The 22932-nt window shown below is 46.3% G+C and overlaps 1 protein-coding gene across 1 annotated transcript in view; it reads left to right on the top strand.

The window, feature by feature from the left end:
• Positions 1-1844: 1844 nt before the first annotated feature.
• arr (low-density lipoprotein receptor-related protein 6) overlaps positions 1845-22932 on the top strand; it is a 77776-nt gene continuing 56688 nt past the window's right edge. Inside the window, exon 1 of the mRNA XM_068351024.1 lies at positions 1845-2071. Within this exon, the coding sequence (XP_068207125.1) occupies positions 2014-2071 (58 nt within the window). The 5' untranslated portion in view covers positions 1845-2013. The remainder of the gene's footprint in view (positions 2072-22932) is intronic.

The following is a 22932-nucleotide window of genomic DNA, read 5'->3' on the forward strand; positions in this document are numbered from 1 at the left end:
ATGCATTTTAATGCTGTTACTGTTCTTAGAATATTTTATTTTAATTGTTGATTACTGTTCTTGTAGTTTCCGTATTTCCTTTCTTCGCTGGGCTATTTTCCCTGTTGGAGCCCTTGGGCTTATAGCATTCTGCCTTCCCAACTATGGTTGTAGCTTAGCAAGTAATATATATATATATATATATATATATATATATATATATATATATATATATATATATATATATATATATATATATAATATATATTACATAATATATATTACATAATATATATATATATATATATATATATATATATATATATATATATATATATATATTATATATCTATCTATCTATCTATCTATCTATCTATCTATCTATCTATCTATATATATATATATATATATATATATATATATATATATATATATATATATATATATATATATATATATATATATATAGCCTATGTATGTATGTATGTATGTATGTATGTATGTATGTATGTATGTATGTATATATATATATATATATATATATATATATATATATATATATATATATATATATATATATATATATATATATATATATATATATATATATACATGCGCGCGCGTGTGTTTACTGCCGACCCGACCAGATGTTTTTTACGTGACACTGGCCGATCCAATTTAGCTTCTTTATTAACTGTCAATGGATTTTGCTGTATCATTTCGAAGCTTCGTGCTGAAGGGCCTTTTCAAGTACAGTATATTGAATGTGTGTTAGCGATTTGTGGTTCTCAGAAATTAAATTGGGGCCATCATGATTTTCTAGGAGTTTATTTTTCTAACAATTTCAAGTCTAGTAATAGGATATAAATTTCATTTGCACTGTATACTTTATTTTACCATCATACTTTTCTTGCTTATGGGTTTCAATGTTTCATTAGCCATCGATTGCAGATTTTATAAACAATAGCGAATCTGATTTTCATGATTTTTTTTGTATATATATTTGTTATGTAAAAGAGACCTTAATGTCTGGTCCTAAGTTTTTTTTTTATTCCAAAATTTCTGTGGCTTTCTTATTCTTACTCAGGTTAGGCCCTTTTTAATATTTTTTTCTACAGATTTAGAGTATCTTATTAGAAGTCACATCATCCTTATCATTGCTATCACCATATACAACGTGCATCTTAAAGACCGAAAAGACCTCCCAACTTAAGGGACTTGTTCTTTTGACAGCATATTTCTTTTGGAGAATGCACCAGAGATCTCAATTATGATTTTTTACGCTTTTATTGTAACAAGTGCATGTAATATTTTTTTTCCATCATCCATGAGACATAATACAAATCCGAAGAGCATCAATTCTTATTACTGCTTTGTAATTGTTCAGTGGCCACTTTCCTCTTTGTAAGGCTAGAAGAGACTCTCTAGATATAGTAAGCAGCTCTTGGGTAGTGTCATAGCCTATGTATTATGGTCTTCCACTGTCTTGGGTTAGATTTCTCTTGCTTGAGGGTACACTCGGGCACACTGTTCTATCTTATATTTTATTTTTATTCCTCTTTTTTTTTGTTAAAGTTTTTATAGATTATAATGCAATATTTATTTTAATATTGTTGCTCTTAAAATGTTATATTTCCTTGTTCCCTTTCCTCACTGAGCTATTTTCCCTGTTGGAGCCCTGGGCTAATAGCATCCTGCATTTCCAAGTAGGGTTGTAGTTTAGCAAGTAATAATAATAATAATAATAATAATAATAATAATAATAATAATAATAATAATAATAATAATAATAATAATAATAATAATAATGAAATAGAACGCAACCAAGAAACCTCAAAATCGCAAGTGCACTCGAGCTGCTCGAGATGTATTGTTATGATGTTGATGGTTCCAGCAATGATAGTTAAGTCTTGGTGACAGTGAAGTGTATAATGACTAGTTAGGTGTTAGTGGTCGAAAATGTTGTTTTGGTGTTAAACTATGCTGACGCTTAAGTGACTACATAAGCTAAATAATGAAGCGCCAAACACCATCATGCACACCGCTATAACTCTGGCATTTGTTATTGTGTTGCCGTTATCATTTTGTACTGGTGAGTGTCATCCAGCGGGTATTATTGCACTGTATTACAGGGTAATGTATCGTGGGAAAAAAAAAACTACTTTTTTCTAATTTTGGATGAGGCTGTATTTTGCTGTGATCGCCTCCTAATCCTTCTATATCCTAAACTAGGCTGGAATAGTTAAGCTAGGCTAAATTATACGGTAGGAGGCAAGGCCAATGCTAAACCGTTTCACTCAGTCTGGAGCTTAACTAACATTGGTTTGCAATAGTTTTATGTTAGAAAAATTAATAACTCCAGATAAGACGTCGAGATATATTCATTTTTGATTTGGGGAGAATTCCAATTAGGTGTACCCCTGTCAAGGTTTAGTTATTCACAAAATCAAATTAGTCCATCTTATCATCCAAATACCGACAGATACGGAAACCCTTGAGATTCATTACTTGCTTACTTTGACAGATATTTTTCCGATCCTATACAGCAGGGGAGCCCTACTCTCTACAGGACCTCCACTGTCATTTTATCTTGTTCGTTCAGTTGAAAGAAGTTGCATAGTCGACATTATTCACCAATTGATATTCCTAGGTAGATATGTGATACTTTAATTTCTAGCCAAATACATGAACCATATATTTTTCCTACTCGCTATCTTGTATATTATGGATTTCTAACCAATGTTATTGGGGCAAACCACCGGTTTATGAATTTTTGGACCCCCTTATATAAAGACAATTATAAGGGAAACCAGGGTGTTTTCGGTGGGGAAATGCCAACAAACGAGTTTTGCAGCAATAATAATGGTCAGAAATGCAAAATAAACACTACATAACCAGTTGAAAAAATATATGGTTCACGTAAGTGGCAGAAAATTAAAGTATCACAATTATCTAGGTTATTCACTTCACATCCTTCTAATGGCTTTTGGTCCGTCGTACAGTCGCTTGGCTCGTTGAAAAAGAAAAACTGCAAGCACTGTATGTACTGCCAAGCGGTAATATTGAGCTGCACTTGCAATCCCTGTGGTTCATTATTTCGGGGTTATTTTTATTTTACTTTAGTGAGTAACAATAGCTATACACTGAACGGAGAGTGTTTTCATCCTAATTAATTGGAGAAATAAATTAAATCACACACTATTTTGAATTAGATTGTACTTTCCTCAAGTTCTATCTTGGAGACTTCTTTATGTGATAGTGGTTTAACTCAGCCTGAAGGAATGGCTGGAAAAAAAATGGCCGTTGTAGAAAAACATCCAGGAAATTGTGCATAAATATTTGGAAGCTCCTAATTGGTAAAAAAAAGTTGGGTAATTATTACGTCATACAAAAAACAGAAAAGCTGGCCAAAGCGAATGCAAGTAACGCATGCGCCGTTACCGTGTAACTTTACAACAGTCTCCCAGATGTAAACAATGGACTTAGAGCGAGAGATATACTTCACATTTAATTGACCAATACATAAGTTAACATGCCCCAGCCCCTATTAGCCTAAATATAGTGAGAAAAATGTACCAAACTAGCTAGTACTCGTCCATTTCTTATAGCGAATTTCAGTTTCGCTAGTAATTAAAGTATCGTATATTAACTGTTCTTGAAGGTTTATAAACTGTTAAAATGAATATTTTTCTGTTTTTTTGCTTAAAGTTTATTTCTATATATTCATAGCTTGTTACACTAGTTCTTTTTAACATTTTGAGATTTGAGTAACTTCTATCTAATTTATGACACTAATTTCAAGTCAAATACATATGTTTTATCGATTTCTGGCAGTGGATATTGGAACAAACCACCTGTTCCTGAGTTTTCCTACCCCCCATATAACTTACATAGGATCCCGGTAGAAACTAGTGTTTTTGGTTGGAGAAATGCCGTAAACAAATTTTTTTGCAGTAATAGTAATGGTCAAAAATGCATATTAAACAAAATAACTAGTTGAAAAAATACATGGTTCATGTCAAACAGTGAGTGGCATAAAATTAAGGTATCATTACCTATAATTCAATTTGTGTCCCTCAAATTGTCTTGCAAATAAACATTATCTCATTGCTTGTGTATTCTGGTAGGTGATACAGGTATTTGGGTGAGCTGGGCTTGCTATATAGTTACGTACTGAACAGTCTTTTAATGATTAAAATAGATGAAATTACGTGTACACAAAATTTCAAAATAGACTGAACTCCCTTGTGGGAGATGTCTTCTTATGATGGTAGTCATGATGAAACTGAAGCCATTCTCCAGTGGGAACCAGGGGCTTTGGATGTGGGAAAATAGGAAAAATTTTATTATTTAAGACTGAAATAAAGGTAAAATTCATTGCAAACACACTATTAACTGTAGGAAAGTTTTTTTTTCTGAACAAAAATATAAATTTTGAGATTTGTTCAAAAGGCCATAAAACTTAACACACCTCACTTAACCTAACCTAAACTCACCTGAAGTTAACAGGTCACAGATCTAGCCTTGAGGTAAGTCTCCCCCCGTACCCCCATTCCAAGGTCACGGACCTAGTCAGGGGCAAGTCCCTCGGACCCCCCCTCCCCAAGTCGCAAATAATGTCCTGCTTTATATCCTTTATATGCACTAACACTATTACTACAACATGGTCCCAAAAGTTAATTGCAAATAATGACTTACTTTATTTCCTTTATATGTATACTAACACTGTGATTACAATGGCATCAAATCTTTGTCTTTGCTATTTCTACTGAAGGGTTACAGTTAAAGAAATGTTTGTCTTCCCTGTGAGATAGTACAGAATCACAGTCGAGGCACTTTAACATTCGTGGAATGACTCAATGGGGATAGTAAAAACTTGCTCATTACTCTAGACGTATCATGGAAATCACCATGAAACTACTCAATGTCCTTCATATAAGTCCATTATAAGGGCAGACATTAGATCTGGGTACGAGACGTTCCATGATGGCCACAACCAAAAGATATCCTGTCTCCCATTGGAAGGCGAAGGTAGGGTGCGACTTTGTACAAGGAACGAACAGGAGTAATTCTATTGATAGGAAGAAAATGAGGGAGTGATTAATGCGCAGAAAGCTTAAAGTGGTATTAGGTAACGAGGTACTGTATGTATACACGAACGAACAAGAGCAAATTCGCAGTAAGAATGATATGGTTAATATACAACGATATGTACACACGAATGAACAGGAGCAGATACATGCGAACCGTTGAAGGTAAACGAACAAATGAGAAATAACTCGGAGCATAGAATACGTATTTTTGTGTGATTTTTTGTGGAATTATGTGATGTAGAGAGAGGAAGAGGTTAGTTTTGCCATTTATTTATCAATTCCCCACCTAAAACCCCTGGTTCCCACTGGGTGGCCCCCATTACCGTAGGATATACTGTATTAGGGTATATCTTATTAAAGTGTTTGGGACGGGAATAAATTTCATTTTCGAAGAAAACTGTAGTATTTCCCGTATCAAACCCCATTTCTTTATTAGTAAAGCCTTTCCTGTGTTGTTCTATAATTATACCAAAATTTTAAACTACTTAATTGGTAAAAAAACTCCAGGTAATGGTTATGCAATGCAAAAATGCAGAAAGCTTCCAAAAAGTGAATATAAACAGCACATGTGCAATAGCCCACAAACATTCTCTCAAAAGTAAACAGTGAACTTGGAAAATGAATTGTTCAAATTTTAGTTAATCAATCAGTAAGTTGTTATGCACAGTCATACAGAGAGAAAAAAAAAGGCAAAATAAGTATGTAATTGTCCAATTCTAACATTTTCAGTTTTAAATATTAAACTTAGCCGGTGAATATATAATAGCTGACGTCTCGGACGGCTCGACAGAAACACAAGAACTCGCGAGCGATCGCCATGAAGGTTGCGGGTGTGCCCACCAGCGCCGACTATCGGCCAGATACCGCATATACATGTAAACAGCTCCAGTTCTTCTCTGTCGGTCTTGTCGACAAGTTGATTCCGCTCGCTGTTGACCTGGAGTTTTCGTCATTTTTGGTGAAGTACTTCTTTTTGGTTGTTTTGAGCTTTCGCAGTGACGGGTGTTTTTCTCTTCAATTAAAACTCTTGAACCCTTTTTTGGCTAGTGTTTATTGTTGATGAATTTGGATTTGTTTTGGATTTTCTTTGACTGTTCAATATGGCTGACCCTTCTCCTATCCCTGGAGCTAAATTTTGCAAATGTAATGCTAGGGATTGTAACAAACGTCTTCCCAAGGCCTCTCTCGACCCACATACTGTGTGTTCTAATTGCCGGGGTAAAACCTGCCAATTAGGAGATCGGTGTGATGAGTGCGTGGTCTTGTCGGAATTCGACTGGCTAGAGTTTGATAAATATTCTCGTAAGCTTGAGAGAGATAGGGTGAGGAGAAGCTCCTCTAGGTCGTTGGAATTTTCCTCCTCCCATGACCCTGAAACTAATCCTTCCCCTGTAGTAGTTGTTCCTGAACCCTCTACTAGCACTCATGAACCGTCCATGCGGGATATGTTGCTTGCCATTCAAGCTTTGGGCGAGAGAGTTGAGTCCTTAGCATCGGACCGTAATCAACTCATGTCGGATGTGAATTTATTGAAGTGTCAGAGTGCCAAATCAGAAAATCGTGGGGATAAAGTGATAAGTGCGCAAAGTGTTTTTAGTGTTGCGACCGAGGGTTCGTCTGTTCGTGCTTGTCGTTCCCCTAGTCCGAGACCTCTTTCAGGCTCCCCTGCACGAGGGAGAAGTAATGTCGTAGGACTTAAGGGGACGAGAGGCTTTAACCAACGTACAGACGTTCCCTCTTTGGTATCGGGCGTGTCTCGTCAAGATCGCCCCTATCATAAGACGAGCGAGGCTGTTTTCTCCTCGTCATCCGAAGGCTTCTCGCAAAAGAAACCTTGGCGCAAAGTTTCTAGGCCCTTGAAGCAGAAGTCAGTCCCTTCAGGACAGGTCCAGCATCCTGGCTGTAGCCATTGGGACAGCTCTGACCCTTTGCATTCGTCGGAAGACTGTTCGCCGATTAAACGTAAGCGTAACACGGGCTCCGAGAGTCTCAGTAAAGGCAATGTTTTGCCGACACAGACGTTACCATCGTCTCGGCCCGTCCCGACTCCCGTTGATCTTAAATGGGTTGTCCTGCAGGATATGCAGACTAAGCTTGCCTCCCTTATGGAGGAGTATACCGTTGAGCAGGTTCACGATGATCCTCGCCTTTACGCTGATCGAGACTCTGGCCGTCAGCCGCCCAAACGAGCTTTTACACGTCCTTTTGACGTTATGAAACGTGATGTCGGTAGTTTGTCACGTCAGTCACGTGACTTGGATCCTCTCTCGCTGCAGTCCCGTGTTGACTTTCAGCCGCTGCCGCAGCCTCGTGTTGACGTTCAGCCGCTGCCGCAGTCTTGTGTTGACGTTCAGGACGTTCGCCAACCAGCTCAGTTGCCTCGTTTTGACGTTGAGCGTCAAGCACCGCAGTCAAGGGTTGTTTTGACTGCTCAGTCTTGGCAGTCAAGGCAGTCTCGACTTGACGTCGAGCGTCCATCAACTCCTGTTGTTGTTGCTGGTCAGTCCTTTCAGCAGCGACATGACGTCGCTTCCTAGACTGCTACTGCTGCTCCTTTGCTTGTGGACTTTGCCTGTCAAGCATTGCCACCGCGGCAGGTCTCTCCTTTTCTTGAGACTCGACAATTGTCGGACGAGGTTCCTTCAGATGAGGATGTTGCTGATCCTCCGCCTACTGATATTCCTTTGGGTGTTTTATCAGACGGAGAAGAGCCTAAAGCTGCTCAACCCTCTATGGACTTTAAGAAAATCATGATGATTTTTAAGGATCTTTTCCCAGACCATTTTTTAACTTCTGCTCCTCGTTCGCCTCCGTCAGAGTTTGCGCTATGCCTAGCTACTTCGAAGCCTTCTTTTACTAAGCTAGTGCTCTCTCGCTCTTCTAAGAGGGCTTTACGCTTGCTAGGCGACTGGTTGGTTACCAGGAGGAGTTTGGGGAAGACGGCCTTTGCTTTCCCTCCTTTTAAACTAGCTTCTAGAGCGAGCGTCTGGTATGACACGGGAGAAGTTTTCGGCTTGGGAGTCCCTGCCTCTGCCCAGGGAGACTTCTCAAGCCTCGTAGACTCTCCCCGTCGCATGGCCATGAGACGCTCTAAAGTTTGTTGGTCCTCCTCGGACCTTGACCATCTCCTTAAAGGGGTTTACAGGGCCTTCGAAGTTTTTAACTTTTTAGATTGGTCTCTAGGAGCATTAAGCAGGAAGATCTCGTCGGCCGACCAGGATGTTTCCGTGCTTATTATGTCTTGCATGGACAAAGCCATCCGTGATGGCTCCAATGAGCTCACCGCTACCCTTACGGCTGGAGTCCTGAAGAAGAGGGAGACACTTTGCTCGTTCCTTTCGGCAGGAGTGGCTCCCTGTCAAAGATCGGAGCTTCTCTTTGCCCCCTTATCAGCTGCCTTGTTTCCTCAACAGCTGATCAAGGACATTGCGGCTTCGCTGGTGCAGAAGGATACACACGACCTGATGGCGACTTCTGCTCGCAAGGGTGCTCCTTCATCGTCTTATGTCGTGAGACCCAAGATCGATACCCCAGCGACTAGGTTTATCCCGCCCTTTCGTGGCAGAGCCCTCAGCAGGGGAGGCGCTCGTGCCGACGGTAAAAGAGGCAAGAGGAGAGGATCAAAGTCCTCCCGTGGCAGAGTCTGACTGCCCACGTCCTCAGACAGCGGTAGGGGCCAGACTGAACAACTTCTGGCAGGCCTGGGAGAAGAGGGGTGCAGACCAAGAGTCTGTGTTGTTGCTCAAGGAGGGGTACAAAATACCTTTTGTACGCAGACCTCCTCTAGTAACAGTTACTTTAGACCTCTCTCCCAGGTATCGAGAGGAGTCAAGGAGACAAGCTCTACATCAGCAGGTTTCTCTGTTGCTAGAGAAGGGAGCGGTGGTGAAAGTCTCGGACCTTCAATCACCGGGATTTTACAACCGTCTCTTCCTAGTCCCAAAGCATACGGGAGGTTGGAGGCCAGTGCTGGACGTCAGTGCGCTCAACGTTTTTGTTTTAAAAACAAAATTTACGATGGAGACCACGAAGTCCGTCCTAGCAGCGGTCAGAGAGGGAGACTGGATGGTCTCTCTCGACCTGCAGGATGCGTACTTCCACATTCCTATACACCCAGATTCTCAACCGTATCTGAGGTTTGTTTACAGGAATGTGGTGTACCAGTTCCGAGCACTGCTTCGGCCTCAGCCCTGCTCCTCTCGTGTTTACGAGGCTCATGAGGAATGTGGCAAAATTCCTTCATTTATCGGGAATTCGAGCCTCCTTGTACCTGGACGACTGGCTTCTCAGAGCATCGTCCCGTCATTGCTGTCTGCAGGACCTTCAATGGACGTTGGGTCTGGCAAAGGAGTTGGGACTGTTGGTGAACTTAGAAAAGTCTCAACTGAATCCCTCCCAGACGATTCTCTATTTGGGGATGGAGATTCGCAGTCTAGTTTTTCGGGCTTTTCCGTCTGCCACCAGGATAGAGCAAGCCCTGCTCAAAGTCCGCCTCATGCTGAAAAAAGACCGTTGCTCAGTAAGAAGTTGGATGAGCCTCTTAGGGACTCTGTCATCCCTGGAGCAATTTATCTCACTAGGGAGACTTCACCTTCGCCCTCTCCAGTTCCATTTAGACTTCCATTGGAACAAGAGCAAGACTTTGGAAGCTGTGTCAATCCCGATCTCCGAGCCAGTAAAAACGTGCCTGAACTGGTGGGACAGCAACATAAGTCTGCGAGAGGGTCTGTCCCTGGCGGTCAAGAACCCAAACCACGTGTTGTTCTCATACGCGTCGGATTTGGGTTGGGGAGCGACTCTGGACGGTCTGGAATGTTCGGGTCTTTAGACGTCGGATCAGAAGAGCATGCACATCAACTGCAAGGAGCTGTTGGCGGTTCACTTGGCCTTGACGAGTTTCGAGAGCATTCTTCGAAACAAAGTGGTAGAAGTCAATTCGGACAACACCACAGCCTTGGCGTACATCTCCAAGCAAGGAGGCACTCACTCCCACACACTGTTCGTCATCGCAAGGGACCTCCTCATCTGGTCAAAAAATCGAGGCATCTCCCTGTTGACAAGATTCATCCAGGGGGACTTGAACGTCTTGGCGGACTGTCTCAGTCGGAGAGGTCAGGTGATCCCCACAGAATGGACCCTCCACAAGGACGTGTGCAAGAGTCTTTGGGTGACTTGGGGTCAACCCACCATAGACCTCTTTGCCACCTCGTTGACCAAAAGGCTCCCGACCTATTGCTCTCCAGTCCCAGATCCAGAGGCGGCCCACATAGATGCGTTTCTACTGGACTGGTCTTACCTGGACGCGTACGCATTCCCGCCGTTCAAGATCATCAACAAGGTACTGCAGAAGTTCGCCTCTCACGAAGGGACAAGGTTGACATTGGTTGCTCCCCTCTGGCTCGCGAGAGTGGTTCACAGAGGTACTTCAATGGCTGGTAGACGTTCCAAGGAGTCTTCCTTTAAGGATGGATCTCTTACGGCAGCCCCACGTAAGGAGTCTTCATCAAAGCCTCCCCGCGCTTCGTCTGACTGCCTTCAGACTCTCAAGAGCTCGAGGTTTTTCGAAGGAGGCAGCCAGAGCGATTGTGAGAGCTAGGAGAGCTTCTACCATCAAGGTCTACCAGTCGAAGTGGGAAGTCTTTAGAGACTGGTGCAAGTCATCATCCATTTCCTCTTCCAGTACCTCTGTAGCCCAAATTGCAGACTTTCTCTTACATCTGAGAAATGTTCGCTCCCTCTCGGCTCCCACTATTAAGGGCTACAGGAGCATGTTGGCTTCTGTGTTCAGACATAGAGGCTTAGATCTGTCCAATAATAAAGATCTCCAAGATATCCTTAAGTCCTTCGAGACCTCTAAGGAGCGTCGTATGGCAACTCCTGGATGGAACTTAGACGTGGTCCTAAGGTTCCTATTGTCCGACAGGTTTGAGCCATTACATTCAGCCTCCCTGAAGGATCTCACCCTCAAGACGCTTTTCTTAGTGTGCTTGGCTTCGGCTAAAAGGGTCAGTGAGATCCATGCCTTTAGTAAAAACATCGGCTTTTCTACAGATAAAGCCACATGTTCGCTTCAGCTTGGTTTCTTGGCCAAAAATGAACTGCCTTCTCGTCCTTGGCCTAAGTCGTTTGATATACCTTGCCTATCAGAGATCGTAGGCAACGAGCTTGAAAGAGTACTGTGCCCAGTTAGAGCTCTTAAGTTTTATTTAGCTCGTACCAAATCCTTACGAGGTGGATCTGAGGCCTTGTGGTGCTCAGTTAAGAAGCCCTCATTGCCTATGTCTAAAAATGCTTTATCGTATTTTATTAGATTTTTAATCTGAGAGGCTCATTCTTACTTAAGTGAAAAAGATCGTTGCTTGCTTGAGGTCAAGACGCACGAAGTAAGAGCTATAGCAACTTCCGTGGCCTTTAAGCAAAACAGATCTCTGCGAAGTATTATGGACGCGACCTTTTGGAGGAGCAAGTCGGTGTTCGCTTCATTTTACTTAAAAGACGTCCAGACTCTTTATGAGGACTGCTACACACTGGGTCCATTCGTTGCAGCGAGTGCAGTAGTGGGTGAGGGTTCTATCACTACATTCCCTTAATTCCAATATCCTTTTAATCTTCTCTTGAAATGTTTTTAATCTTGTTTTGGGTTGTACGGAAGGCTAAGAAGCCTTTCGCATCCTTTTTGATTTTTCGGGTGGTCAAATGTCGTTTCTTGAGAGCGCCCAGATTAAGGGTTTTGATGAGGTCCTGTTGTATGGGTGGTCGCCCTGGATACAACAGCTCCTGGGAGTCTTTCAGCATCCTGAGAGGATGGCTGGGCTTCGTGAGGAAAGCAGACTAATAAGGCAGAGTAATCGTCAGAGTCAGCTTCCTTACCAGGTACCTATATTTATTTGGGTTTTGTTATGATATAACTGTCAAAAACTCTAAGCATATACGCCTTTATTGTATTAATACTGGTCTCTACCCACCACCATGGGTGTGAATCAGCTATTATATATTCACCGGCTAAGTTTAATATTTAAAAATGATATTTTGATTATAAAATAAATTTTTGAATATACTTACCCGGTGAATATATAAATTAAAGGCCCTCCCTTCCTCCCCGATAGAGACCCAGAGGAATGAGAAGAACTGGAGCTGTTTACATGTATATGCGGTATCTGGCCGATAGTCGGCGCTGGTGGGCACACCCGCAACCTTCATGGCGATCGCTCGCGAGTTTTTGTGTTTCTGTCGAGCCGTCCGAGACGTCAGCTATTATATATTCACCGGGTAAGTATATTCAAAAATTTATTTTATAATCAAAATATCATTTTTTTAGAAATTAGATGATATATTAACAAAGTTAATTATATATTAACGAAACTTTTAATATTAGCAATTTTATTACAATAATGATTGGTTTGTACCATCATATATAGCCATGAAAGCATTAAGCGCAGAGTAAATTACTATCAGATAAAAAGTTATTAATACTGTTTTTAGCAGAATTAGCACCATAGGAAGGAATTTCAATGTTTGCTATGGCTATGTCAATTGTTTATCATTGTGCTTCTTGTTAATTAATCAAGGGGATATGTTGCAGTCTAAGATATCCCCATATAACTTAGGAAAGAGAGAGAGAGAGAATTAGGCCCATTGCAATCCCCCTTACTCTAAGCTAACACTGAAAACCAATCAAATGGTGCCAATATTATGAGGTGCTTATGACCTTTTTTTTTTTTTTTGCCTTTAGGTACCAAAACTTCAGTGACTGGAGTCAGAAAATTAATTTACATGAAAATTGTGTCCTGAAAAAGATAAAAGATGCTTAAAAGAAAATATTTCACCATGGACAAGGCTGTATTGATGAAAAATATAGAAATAAAATTCCTCATATATGAATGGCGTCTGGTGTTGTAAATACTGTCCAAGTACTTCATCACTGAGTATGGTCCCCTTTGGTTGCTGTTATTCCGGAGTTAATGCCCTGTTAAGAGTTTGTTTTTTATGTGCAAATGTTAATTGCTAATTTGGTTGGTAAACATTAATTCTGGTCATCTATCCTGTAGTTAATAGGGTAAACAAACTTTTTTTTCAATTGTATTAGCAATAAACTTGCGGCCATATTACATTACTACTGTCATGTGGTGCCTGATACATGATCTGCTTTCTGGCAGCTTGCAATAGAAGTACAGTAAATGTATGAAAGTTGCAATAGAATATGCCCATTTACCATAATTCATAGTTGTTCCGTAACAGAATACAAACCACGCTATTTACATGGGGTAATTACTTCGGCGCAGCCGATGACGAGCCATAAAGTTTTAACGAGGGTTTCCTACCCCACCGCTAATTAGCTGGGGGGTGGGGGGGGGTAGCTTGCTACCCCACCACCCTCACACACACCGGTAATTAGTTCACTTTACTTTTGGCTCGGAGAGATGACAGACCTGTCAGCACTCTCCTCTCTTTTGACTGCCATAATTTTTGTTTGCTTTTTCTTTCAGTGTTTGGGTGTGAAGTTGGCCTCTATTCTCCTCATGTGCACTTGCCCTGGACTTCCCGGCTGCCCTTGTGGGACCTTTATGTCGGCTGTAGAAACAGATCCGCACTCCTTATGCCCTCGGTGTAGGGGCCAACGGTGTAATAGTGCTAATATGTGTAATGAGTGTAGGGAGTGGTCTACCTCCCAGTGGGAGAGGTTTGCCCGGCGACGTAAGAAGAAGGCCAAAAGGGATCGCTCTCCTTCTGAGGTTTCTCGGGAAAGAGAAAATCCTAGGTCTTCTTCTTCCGCCGCCTATTCCTCCTCCGAAGCTCCCGCTCGGGTGGCCTCTTCCGAGAGGCTGGCGAGTGGTAGCGTAGACCGTAATGTTGATGTTGTTGACCGATCCCGTGGTGAGGGAGAGGCCGCTGCCTACCATAGTGAGGCGGCTGCCCCTCCCCTCTCGGAGGAGGTCTTTATGTCTAACAATGATCTTTTTCAGCTTTGGGCTTCCTTGGGGCTACAGGGTTCGCCCTCCATGGAAGTCCTGTTTGACATGATCAAACGGGGTGCGGCCGCCGAACAATCGTCAACTACAGGGGAGATAGATCCTCTGTCTGTAGTTGACGTAGTTGTTTCGGAAACATCCCATGGGTCTGTCCAAACACCTGTTCCTGTGGCTGTGGTAGCTGAAGGCTCTTGTCTCCCCCTCCTAACATACTTCGAGGGAGGAGCTGAGTCCTACGGTCTCTCCTTCCACTGAGACCTCCTCTCGGGGGAGTTCTCTGGTAGAGACGCCTCTTCGGAGGCCCCGTGATGGTCAGCTTGCTGATCCAACGGCCCCTCGTGGGCGTATAAGGCGGAAGGCTCGCCCTCCCCTTCGCCGTAGAGGTCTTCCTTCTCCCTTTAAAGGGGTTAGGAGGCGCCTCTTCGGCTCGTCGTCCCCACAATCCTCTGCGGAGGAGATGACTCGCCGCTCTCCTGTCCTGCCAGCTACCACCCTAGACCTCTCCGGGGATCGTTCGCGATCCCCTTTGAAGGATGGTTGGCCTTCGGGACAAGGGTCTCCTCAACCATCTACATCTAAGGCTGCTGATGCGCTTTTCGCGCCCCACGGGGAAAAAACGCGACGCACGTTCGCCCCCAGTTCCTGTTACATCGCGCACGGTCCCAAAGGTTCCAGAGTTGGTGCACAGGCGCCCACAGGTTCCTGCGGACTCGTCGCGCCCCACGGGGGAGAAACGCGACGCGCGTTCGCGCGCGATTCCAACTTCAGCGCTCACGAGCTCTCCAACGCGCCCCACGGGGGAGAAACGCGACGCGCATTTGCCCCCAGTTCCTGTTACATCGCGCGCGGTCCAAAAGGTTCCAGAGTCGGCGCACAGGCGCCCACAGGTTCCTGCGGACTCATCGCGCCCCACGGGGGAGAAACGCGACGCGCGTTCACTCGCGATTCCAACTTCAGCGCTCATGCGCTCTCCAACGCACCCAGGTGTCGCCTTGGAATCATCGTGCTCACCAAAAGAGGATTGCGCTGCAAAGGAGGTTCACGATGCGCGTTCGCGCCCAGTTCCTGTTCCAGCGCCCACGCGATCACGTGTCACGCCGACTCGGCACGTTGCTCCAGAGATGGCTAAGTCAGCGCACAGGCGCTCACGACCCCTTCTGAAACCGTGCGAGTCTGCTGCCGACACTATCGCGCGCCACGCTCATCTAACGCGGTTCGCATCACGCGGCCTCCGAAACAGCGAACCCCGGTGCGACCTGTTCCTGATGCGCGCTATGTGCTCCGCCAATCACCAGCTCAGTTAGCGACCTCACAGGCAAATGGACCGGTCCTTCCCGACCGTCGCCCGCAGGTTTCTCGCGACCCTGCTGCAATTCTATCGCCCCCGCGGCGAGTTCTTCCAGACACACGCACAGGCGCCCCTGTCATCTCGCGCCCTTCCAGGTCACACCAGGTCGCTGCGCGCCCGCGCGTTCTGCCAGTTCCTGATCCAGTTCCTGATCGCCATACGCCGACACCGTCACCCACGCGCTCTCGTGGCCTCATTTTGGCTTGCGCTCACAGATCGCCAACGCGTGACCGCGCCATTGATCCATCTGCGCGCCATCGCTCCTTCGCGCCCGCCCCACTAACGCGGGTGCGCGCGTGCACTATTTTCCAGTATCGCCCGCCCACGCGGGTGCGCACGATTTGGCTCGTGCTCGCGATTTTCCAGCTTCGCGCTACCCTTACGCGCGCGACCCTGTTCTGGGCCCGGTTCAAGGGCTTCAGCGGATTCTCCCTTGTCGCACTCCCCTCCTCGCAAGCGCAAACCAGCGCGCTCGCCAGAAGGGGGCCGCTCCCCGGGCAGGTTTAGGGATTCTTCTTTTTCAGCCCAGAAGGCGAACCCTCGTTTGTTGATTCCTCCTAGGGATCCTTCGATCTCCTTCCCTTCAGAGGGAGTGTCTGACAGCGCCGCTGTCAGTCAACAGCCGTGGTTCGATACCCTCCTCAGAGCTCTTGTGCGGGCGATTAAGCCAGCCCCCTCTGATTCGGGTCGCGAACCAGTGGCGGTTTCCTCCCCCCTGAAGAGGAAGAGAAGAGTCTCGCCCGTGGATCCTCTTCCGAGACCTAGGCTGTCCCTTCGCAGATCCTTAGGCAAGGTTCCTACTCCACCTCAGACCTTCTCGCCTTCCCCTGCAGAGGAGGAATACCCCTCCTCAGGGGAGTCGGTCGAACAGGGGGATTTCCCCATCGCACCAATGGAGGAAGTTCGTCCCCCTTCCGAGAGGTCTCCTCGTCTTGAGGTGGAGAAGGACCTACCTCCTTCGCTTTTGGAGTCCTGTATCCCGCCCAGGAGGGAATCTAAGGATTCTTAAGTCGATTCCTAAGTCGTCGGCCAGGATCAGACAGGAGCAGCCTAGGGCGGTCGAGGATGCCCACGTGTCCCCCCAGGAAGAGCCCTTGGGGACAGGAGACTTCGCTACAAGTCCATCAGGAGGCGACCGCCAGGAGTCGGAACATGCATTCTGGCAAGTCCTGACCCTCATGAGGAGTCTAAACGGGATCCCAGATTCTGAGCTCCCTCCTCGTGAAGGGAAGGACACAGTTCTGGATCGTGTCTATGGCACTCAAAAGCCCTCTAAGGCCAGTGCAGCTCTGCCCTGGTCTCAGGGGATGAAGAGTGCCAGAGATAAGATCGAGGGACAACTCGCGGAGCTTGCCTCCTCCAGCAGGTCGAGTGCCGGGAATAAGCTCCTCCCTTCTCCTCGAGTCCATCAGAGAAGGTATTTCGAGATCCTTGAGAAGTCTTCTCTGAGTCTTCCCCTACACCACTCCGTGGAAGAACTCACAGGGGGAGTCTCTCTTGAGAGACTCTCCAACCGGCACGTGTCCTTCTCGGCCACTGAGATCCAGAGTCAGGAGAAGGTCATCAAGTGTGCCATGCAGGCCGCTTCATGGCTAGACATCTGGCTGGGGTCTCTGGGCATCCTGCTGCGGTCCGAGGATCTCTCCAAGGAAAGCGCTTGAGACCTTCCTCCTCTCGGGCACTCGGACCATCGAGTTCCTGTCCCACCAGGTCGCGAGCTTGTGGGCCAACACTGTCCTCAAGCGTCGGGACGCGGTGGCTGAGAGGTTTCACTATAAGGTTCCCAGCGCCGAGACTATTAGGCTCAGACACACTTCTGTCCTCGGTAAGAGTCTGTTCGAGCCTAAGGACGTGGAGCTCACTGCCGAGAGGTGGAGGAAGTCCAATCAGGATACCCTCATCCATAGGGCCCTGACATCAAGGCTCTACAAGTCTCCGGCAGTACAGCAGCCCCGCCCTGCCAAGGACACGAAAAAGACAACCGTAGCAGCGAAGCCCAAGGTGTCTAAGCCCTTTCCTGCCAAGGGCAGAAGGGGCAAGAAGTCTTCCAGGGGAAGCAAGAACCCTAGAGTTACTGGCCGAGGCCGGAAACGCTAGGGGTGGCAATCCCTCTGCATGTCCACCAGTGAGGGGATGCCTTCAGAGTTGTGCAGCAAGGTGGCAGCAACTCGGGGCGGATACCTGAACGATCTCTGTGATCTCTCAAGGGTATCGCATCCCGTTCACGGCATCTCTACCTCTCCTGACAGCGGATCAAGTGTCGTTGAGCTCTCTTGCCATGGGGTCGGCAAAAGGGCAGGCCCTTCGGGCCGAAGTCTAGACCATGTTGGAGAAGGACGCGCTCCAGGAGGTCGTGGACGGGTCCCCAGGCTTCTACAGTCGACTCTTTCTTGTGAGAAAGGCGTCTGGAGGCTGGAGACCAGTCATCGATCTCTCGACCCTGAACGGGTTTGTCAAACAAACTCCGTTCAGCATGGAGACAGCGGACACGGTCAGGCTTGCAGTGAGACCGCGAGACTTCATGTGCACACTGGATCTGAAGGACGCGTACTTCCAGATCCCGATCCATCCGTCTTCAAGGAAGTACCTGAGATTTTGCCTAGATCACAAGATCTACCAGTTCAAGGTGTTGTGTTTCGGTCTCTCCACAGCACCTCAGGTGTTCACCAGAGTCTTCACCATCGTCTCTTCATGGGTGCACAGGATCGGCATCCGTCTCCTTCGTTACCTGGACGACTGGCTGGTCCTGGCAGACTCAGAGGCATCCCTTCTCTGCCACTAAGACAAGCTCCTCGAGGTTTGCCGGGATCTGGGGATCGTGGTAAACCTCGAGAAGTCCTCTCTGCAGCCCTCTCAGAAACTGGTATATTTAGGCATGATCATAGACACCAATCTCCACAAAGCCTTCCCATCAAACGAAAGGATAGCAAGGCTGAGGAAGGTTGCGAAACCTTTCCTCAATCAAGAAGAACTCCCAGCCCAATCGTGGCTTCGTCTCCTCGGCCACCTCTCCTCTCTGACCCGTCTCATCCCCAACAGTCGCCTCAGGATGAGATCCCTTCAGTGGCGACTGAAGTCTCGGTGGAGTCAAGGACTCGACTCCCTGGACATCCAGATCCCCATGGGATCTGCGGAACGAGCGGACCTCAGGTGGTGGGTGGCAGACGAGAACCTACGAAAGGGAGTGGATCTTCTCGTCTCTACCCTGGATTTGATGCTGTTTCCAGACGCATCAAACAAGGGGTGGGGTGCCCACGTTCTGAACCACAGGGCCTCAGGCCTGTGGTCAGAATCAGAAAAGTACCTTCACATAAACCTGCTGGAGATGAAGGACGTTTTCCTGGCCCTTCAAAAGTTCCACCAAGTACTGGCGGGCCACTCCGTAGTGGTGATGAGCGACAACACCATGGTAGTGGCTTACATCAACAAGCAGGGAGGTACCTTCTCGGAACAGCTGTCCCATCTTGCAGTAGAGATCCTGAGATGGTCCGAAGTCCACTCGATATCACTTGCGGCTCGCTTTATTCCAGGCAAGAGGAATGTGCTCGCCGACAGTGTGAGCAGAGCGACGCAGATAGTGAGTACCGAGTGGTCTTTGGATCCTCGGATAGCCAACAAAGTCCTGACTTTGTGGGGTTCCCCGACTGTGGACCTATTCGCTACGGCGTTGAACACTAAGCGTCCGCTGTACTGCTCCCCAGTCCCGGACCCCAAGGCCCTCTGGCAAGATGCCTTCCAACAACGGTGGGACAACGTCGATGTGTACGCCTTTCCCCCGTTCAGTGTGATGAGGAGGGTCCTCAACAAGACCAGAACATCGGTCAATCTCTCGATGACCTTGATAGCTCCGCTATGGCACCATGCAGAGTGGTTTCCGGACCTTCTGCAGCTCCTCACGGAGATCCCGAGGGAGCTCCCTCCACGTCACGAGCTACTCAAACAACCACACTCCAACATCTTCCACAAAGCCATAGCTTCGCTTCGACTTCACGCCTGGAGACTATCCAGCATCTCCTCAAAGAGAGAGGATTTTCGCAACAAGTTGCGGAAAGGATATCTGGCCACCTGCGCAGGTCATCCGCAGGAGTCTACCAAGCGAAGTGGCGAGTTTTCTGTGGTTGGTGCCATGGAAGGGGTATCTCTCCCCTCGATGCCACTTTACCAGCAATAGCGGAGTTCCTTGTGTATTTGCGGGAAGAAATGCGCCTTTCAGTCTTGGCAGTGAAAAGCTATCGCCCAGCCTTAATTCTTGCCTTCAGGCTCAAGGGAATGGACATTTCCTCCTCGCTGGAACTGTCTCTTCTCATACGGAGTTACGAACTTACCTGCCCTCTGTCGGAAGTGAGACCTCTTCCTTGGAACGTGGTTCGAGTCCTCAGGTCTCTTAAGAGGCCTCCCCATGAACCATTACACCAGGCTTCTGATCGCCATCTTACCTGGAAGACGGTGTTCCTGCTAGCTTTGGCCTCGGCCAAGCGGGTCAGCAAACTGCATGGTCTCTCCTACAACGTCGCCCATTCAACGGGATGGGAGGAGGCAACGTTTGGCTTCGTCCCTGAGTTTGTTGCTAAGACTCAGACCCGGGAGTGCCGGACCCTAGGTTCGACTCCTTCCAGGTCTCGAGTCTTCGTTCTGTAACAGATGACCCAGACCATCTCCTACTGTGCGCAGTCAGGAGTCTGAGGTGTATCTTAAAAGAACAGCTGCAGTCCGCCCCCAGGTGCGAGCCTTGTTTGTTAGCACCGGGGAAACGAAGAGGAGGGTCACCAGGAATACCATCTCGACCTGGATCCGCAAGGTAATCCACCTGGCCTTGAGTTCTGACCCTCCTCCGTCACGGCGCCGTAGGGCGCATGATGTCAGGGGCGTGGCTACGTCCCTGGCTTTCAAGAAGAACTTTTCGGTGATGCAGATCCTGCAAGCTGGGGTGTGGAAGCGTGACACACAGAAGGCTCGATACGTTTTCTATCGGCCCTGTGGTGGCTGCACAACAGCTGGTCTAACCTCAGGCTCCTAATTGGACAAGTAGCAGAAGGTAAAGGGCATTGTTACCCGGTTTTAGTCTGTTTGAAGGAAATATCTGTCTGGCCCTTTTCTTTTCTTCATCCTCTCCTCCCTTGGAGAAAAACAGCATCCTGGGTCCTTTGCACAGCTGACCTCGAACCTCTGTAGGTAAGCCATGCTTCCTTGTGTTCCTAGTATTAAGTTGTAATACTGTCATGTCCCCATACCCTGACAAGGTGGTATTGGGTAAGTCCTAGCCTAGATTTCCTTCTAAAGAACTCCAGGTCAACTTCCTAGGACGTGTCACTGCTCACCTTCACACACAACTTACGTAGGCCGCAGTTGCTCTATGAACTCGGGTTCGGGGCCCCCGGGCAAGCCAAAGCCAGTATGGCAGGGGACTTACCTCCCTCCCTAAGGGTTAAGTCACCCCATGTAAATAGCATGGTTTGTATTCAGTTACGGAACAAATGACAAATTCGTAGATAATTTGTATTTTTCCTAACGATACAAACCTTAGCTATTTACAGTTATGTGCCCGCCAGCCCTGTCCCCCAAGATAAGTCATACCTCTAAGTAAAGTGAGTTAATCACCTGTGTGTGTGAGGGGGAAGGGGTAGCTAGCTATCCTTCCCTACCCCCCCCCACTAACTAGCGGTGGGGTAGGAATCCCTCGTTAAAACTTTATGGCTCGTCATCGGCTGCGCCGAAGTAATTACCCCATGTAAATAGCTAAGGTTTGTATCGTTAGGAAAAATACAAATTATCTACGAATTGATCATGTTCCACAGTTGTATTGGGAAGGTACCTGGCAAGAATAGTGCCTCATTCTACCCAAGGGGTATTTCTCACCAGTCCTTAGACACCTGTGCCGTGTTTTATTGTATAGCTACCCAAACTCCATGTGGAAAGAAAAGTGTCTGGCCTACAGTACAAAGGATGATGGAAGTCTTGGTCTTGAGGGTGAGTGACTGGGTCTTCTCTCCCTTCTTTTTTCTCTCTACAGTACAACATTCGTGTTGAATTCTGCTCTGCTGTAGGTGAGTTACATAATGAAGTATCCTACCTTTCGTGAGCCTCGTGTGTGGAGTGTAGTAGAAACCTATCTTATGAGCCTTGACATGAAAAATTAACTCCTTCCAATTTTCCTTTGTCAAAGGTGTAGTGGTAGAATCCTGTCTTGTGAGCGTGTCTTGGAAGAAGGAACCCTCCACTCTCCCTTCATCAAAGGTGAGGTTATAGTAGGAGCCTATAGTTGGAGGGCGACTTGGCTCCAAAAAAAAAGCAACAATTCCCATTTCCCCTTGTCAATGGCGAGATAGTGGTAGAATCCTTTGTTGTGAACCTTAGCCCAAAGGAAGCTATGTTCTCCACTCCCCCCTTTGTCAATAGGTTTGGTAGCTGTTTGAAGTCTATCTTGTAAGCCTCGGCTCAAAAATAGCAACTTGGTCCTCTCTTCCTTTGTGGTTATGTATAGGGGTAGAATCATGTCCTGTGATTCTCTACTTGAAATAGTTTAATTTCTCCACGCTTAAAGGTGGAAATGTGGTAGAATCCTTTCTTGTATGCGTGTCTCAAGAAGTAACCCTCCCTCTTTTCCCTTTGGCTAAGGTGGGGTAATGTTACAAGCCTATATTGCAAGCTTCAGCTCAAATGAAGCAACTCCCTCTACTCTTCATTTTTCAAAGGAGGGAATGTTGTAGAATCCTTTCTTGTGAGCATCAAATCAAAATAGCTATTCTGGCCACTCCTTTTGTCAAAGGTAGGGATAGTGATAAAATCTTATCTTGCAAGCCTGAGCTTGAAATAGTGTGTATTACTACTTTCCTTTTGTCCAAGGGATTGTAGTGATGGTGGTAGAGCCTCATCTAGTGAGCCTTGGCTGTAAAGAAGCAACTCCATACAATCCCTTTGTCAAAGGTGGGGTACAGATAGAATCCAATTTTGTGATACCCCACTCAAAAGGAAGGACTCCCTCCACTTTTGCTGTGTCAAAGATGGGTAGAGAGGTGGGGTAGTGGTGTAATTTATCTTGTGAGCCTCTATTCAAAAGAAGAAACTCTTTCCACCCTTCCTTCGTAAAATGTGGGATAGTGGTGCAATCATATCTTAGTGAGCCTTGGCTTGAAAGGAGATACTCCTTCACTCTTCTTTAGTCAGAGGTTGGGCAGTGCTGGAGTCCTATTTTGTGAACATGGTGATCAAATGAAGGGGCTTTCTCTCCCTTTGTCAAAGGTAGGGTAGCGGTAGAATCCTATTTTTTAAGCCTTGGCTTGAAAGAAACAACTTGCTACAATTTCTCTTTGTCAAAGGTGTAATAGTGGTAGAGTCCTATTTTGTGAGTGGGGTGACTTTCCTTTTTCCCTTTGTCAAAAGTGGGGTAGTGGTAGAGTCCTGTTCTTTGTCTTTGTTGTAAAGATAGAACAGTCTCCCTTCATCAAAGGTTGGATAGTAGTAGAATCCTATCTTGTTAGCCATGTATTGAAAGAAGCTATTCCCTCTACTCTCCCATTTGCCAAAGGTGGGGTTAGTGGTAGAG

The sequence above is a fragment of the Palaemon carinicauda genome, chromosome 27, assembly GCF_036898095.1.
Source record: "Palaemon carinicauda isolate YSFRI2023 chromosome 27, ASM3689809v2, whole genome shotgun sequence".
In the NCBI taxonomy this organism is placed as follows: Eukaryota; Metazoa; Arthropoda; class Malacostraca; order Decapoda; family Palaemonidae; genus Palaemon; species Palaemon carinicauda.